Genomic DNA, 3,237 nt, shown 5'->3' with positions numbered 1-3,237 from the left:
GGCGGAGGTTGCAGTGAGCAGAGATGGGGCCACTGCACTTCAGCCTGGGAGAGAGGGCAAGACTCTCAAAAAAAAAAAAAAAAAAAAAAAAAAAATAATGGAAACAATCCAAATGCCTACCAACTAGCAAATGGATAAAATGTGGTCCATTCATTCGATGCTCTATTATTCAGCTATAAAAATGAAGTACTGATACATGCTAAAACAGGGATGAACCTTGAAGACATTACGCTAAGTTTAAGAAACCAGACCAAAAGGCCACACAGTGAATGAATTCCACTTACATCATGTCCACAACAGGCAAATGTAGACAGACAGAAAGCAAATTAGTGAATGCTTAGGGCTAGAAGAGTTTGGGGAAAATGAGGAGTAACTGCTAATAGGTACGGGATCTCTTTCTTTTTTTTTTTTTGAGACAGAGTCTTACTCTGTCACCCAGGCTGGAGTACGGTGGTGCGATCTCAGCTCCCTAGCAGCTAGGATTACAAGCAAGCGCCAACATAATTTTCTCTATTTTTAGTAGAGATGGGGTTTCACTGTGTTGGCCAGACTAGTCTCATGCTCCTGGCCTCAAGTGATTCACCCACCTCGACCTCCCAAAGTGCTGGGATTACAGGTGTAAGCCACCGTGTCCCACCTGGTACAGGATTTCTTTTAGGAATGAAGAAAATGTTATAAACTTGATTGTGGTGATGGCTGCACAATTCTGTGATTATATTAAAAACTGCTGAATTGGAAAGTTTACGTAAGTGAATTGTATGGTATGTGAATTATATCTCAATAAAGCTATTAAAAAATAGGTATCAAACAGAAAAGGCTACTTTTTACCTCTCATGCTGACACACATGATGGCTGACACAGTACATATGACAACTGCCAGGAGAATCATGAGGACGATCAAGTAACTGCTGAGCAGGGCTCCGCCAGCACAGTCCAGCTTCCCTCTGTGCATGAGATACAACGTCAGAATGCCAATCCACCTGGCAAAAAGAAAAAAAAGGGAAGGGTCAGAAATGAAATCCAAGCAGCTGCTGTGCAAACATAATACAAAGAAATAAAAGGAGTTAATATTTTCCAAAACAAGGCAAGGTCCACTTTGGAATATAATTTTCTTTTTTCTTTTTGTAGAGACAGGGTCTTGCTATGTTGCCCAGACTGGTCATGAACTCCTGGTTTCAAGCGATCTTCCTGCCTTGGCCTCCCAAAGTGCTGGGACTACAGGCATGAGGCACCGTACCTGTCCTGGAATACAACTGCCAACAATAAAAGATCTAGGCCCAGCACGATGGCTCATGTTTGTAATCCCAGCAGTTTTGGGAGGCCAAGGAAGGAGGATCACTAGAGCAAAGGAGTTGGAGACCAGCCTGGGCAACATAGGGAGACCCCATCCCTACAAAAAATAAAAAAAGTTAGCTGGGCGTGGTGGCACAAGTCTGTGGTCCCAGCGACTTGGGAGGCTGAAGTGGGAAGATCGCTTGAGACCAGGAGGTTGAGTCTGCAGTGAGTGGTGATCGTACCACTGCACTCCCATCTGGATAGTAGAGTGAGACTCTGTCTCAAAAAAATAAAAAGAAAAGGGGTCTCACTATGTTGCCCAAGTTGGTCTTCAACTCCTGCCCTCAAGCAATCCTCCCATCTCAGCTTCTCAGTGTGCTGAGATAACAGGCGTGAGCCACGGCCCCGGCCAAGAATCTACTTTTTCATAACAATGATTCATGCCCTGCACAGATCCTCTGGGAACAGACTTCAGGTACCAACGCCACTTCCCACTGATTCCACACTTTGAAAGACAACAGCATTGAATATTGAGCCTGTCTGCTTCTCACAAAAGGTAGCCACAAAAGGTAGCATTTTTTCCTATCCTTCATGTTGCAGATTCAAGTGCTCTGTACAAAGAGAAGGAAGGGCACAAGTGGCTGCTCCCGCCTCGAGACCTCGAGGCCAAGGCTTTTGCCGGGGGTGACACCCTCGAGGCTCCCCAGGGCCAGGTCTCGGCGCTGCACACAGAGGGGTGCTCGTGTCCTGACGCGTGGACTTCCCGGCCCCCCGTGTGACCCCGGGTCCAGCCCACACACTCTGGGGGCTGCGGTTTGTCATCCGTCAAATAGACCCAGCACCACTGCCCACCCCTTCGGGCGGTAGTGAGAACTCGATAAGAGGATGCGTGGCCAGCGCTGGGACCGCGACAGTGCTTGGGAAGCCACTTCTGTCACCGTCTCAAGGGACAGCTCGCAACCCGCTCCCTCCCCGGCGCGCTCCACCGCCCCCATAGCCGTCGTCCTTACCACAGCACTCGCACGACCAGCTCGAAGAAACCTGGGAAGACCAAGTCGTCGCTGGCGATGGCCCAGCGCCGGCCGAAGAGTACCATCCCCGGCATGGCGAAGGTCCTGTCGCCCGCACTCAGGACAGACCCCGCGCGCAGAGAAGCGCCCTCCGGACGCCGCCACCAAATTGTCGGCGCTCAAGCGCAGACGCAGCGAGGGCGGGGCCCTGCGCATGCCCACGCTGAGGCCAAGACCGGCGCACGCGAACTGAGCCCCACGCCGCCGCTTCCGCCGAAGCTTTCTGCGCCTGCGCAGAAACGCTAATCCGGAAGCCGCTGACTGAGTCGATTGCCGGTCTGCCCATTGGTGAAATCCGTTCTGGTATTTCCTTTTTCTTTTTCGTGAAAAGTGCAGTAATATCCGTTCTGGTCATATTTCCTTTTCCTTTTTTTGGTGGTTTTTTGTTTTTTTAATTTTTTTGAGACCGAGTCTCGCTTCGTTTCCCGGGCTGGAGTGCAGTGGGTGTGATCTCGGCTCACTGCATCCTCCGCCTCCCGGGCTCAAGCGATTCACCTGCCTCAGGCTTCCTCGTAACTACGATTACAGCAGCACAGCAGCGCGCCACCACGGCTAATTTTTGTATTTTTAGTAGAGACGAAGTTTCACCATGTTGACCAGGCTGGTCTCGAACCCCTGACCTCAAGTGATCCACCCGCCTCGGCCTCCCAGAGTGCTAGGATTACAGGCCTGAGCCATCGCGCCCAGCCCTGTTTGTTTGTTTGTTTGTTTGAAGCCAGCGTATGGCTCTGTCATTCAGGCTGGAGTGCAGTGGCGCAATCATGACTCACTGCAGCCTTGAACTCCAGAATGCCACCTTGAATTCCCGGACTCCAGCGACTCTCCCACCTCAACCTTCCGAGTAGCTGAGACCAAAGGCACATACCACACGCCCGGCTATTTTTTAAAATTT

General features: G+C 50.5%; 1 protein-coding gene across 3 annotated transcripts in view; it reads right to left on the bottom strand.

Annotated features, from left to right (window-relative positions):
• DAGLB (diacylglycerol lipase, beta) overlaps nt 1–2,536 on the bottom strand; it is a 42,567-nt gene extending 40,031 nt beyond the window's left edge. For 2 of the 3 annotated variants that reach the window (XM_011934378.1, XM_011934379.1), the window contains exons 1-2: nt 2,286–2,536; nt 829–980 (exon numbers count right to left, since the gene is read on the bottom strand). In XM_011934378.1, coding sequence (XP_011789768.1) covers nt 829–980; nt 2,286–2,380 — 247 coding nt within the window. In that variant the 5' untranslated portion in view covers nt 2,381–2,536. The remainder of the gene's footprint in view (nt 1–828; nt 981–2,285) is intronic. The other variant, XM_011934380.1, reaches the window with a different exon arrangement.
• Nucleotides 2,537–3,237: the final 701 nt, after the last annotated feature.

The sequence above is a fragment of the Colobus angolensis genome, unplaced genomic scaffold (genome assembly GCF_000951035.1).
Source record: "Colobus angolensis palliatus isolate OR3802 unplaced genomic scaffold, Cang.pa_1.0 Scaffold135, whole genome shotgun sequence".
NCBI lineage: Eukaryota > Metazoa > Chordata > Mammalia > Primates > Cercopithecidae > Colobus > Colobus angolensis.
Note: the sequence above shows the minus strand (reverse complement) of the source record. Positions and strands in the feature narration are given on the sequence as shown.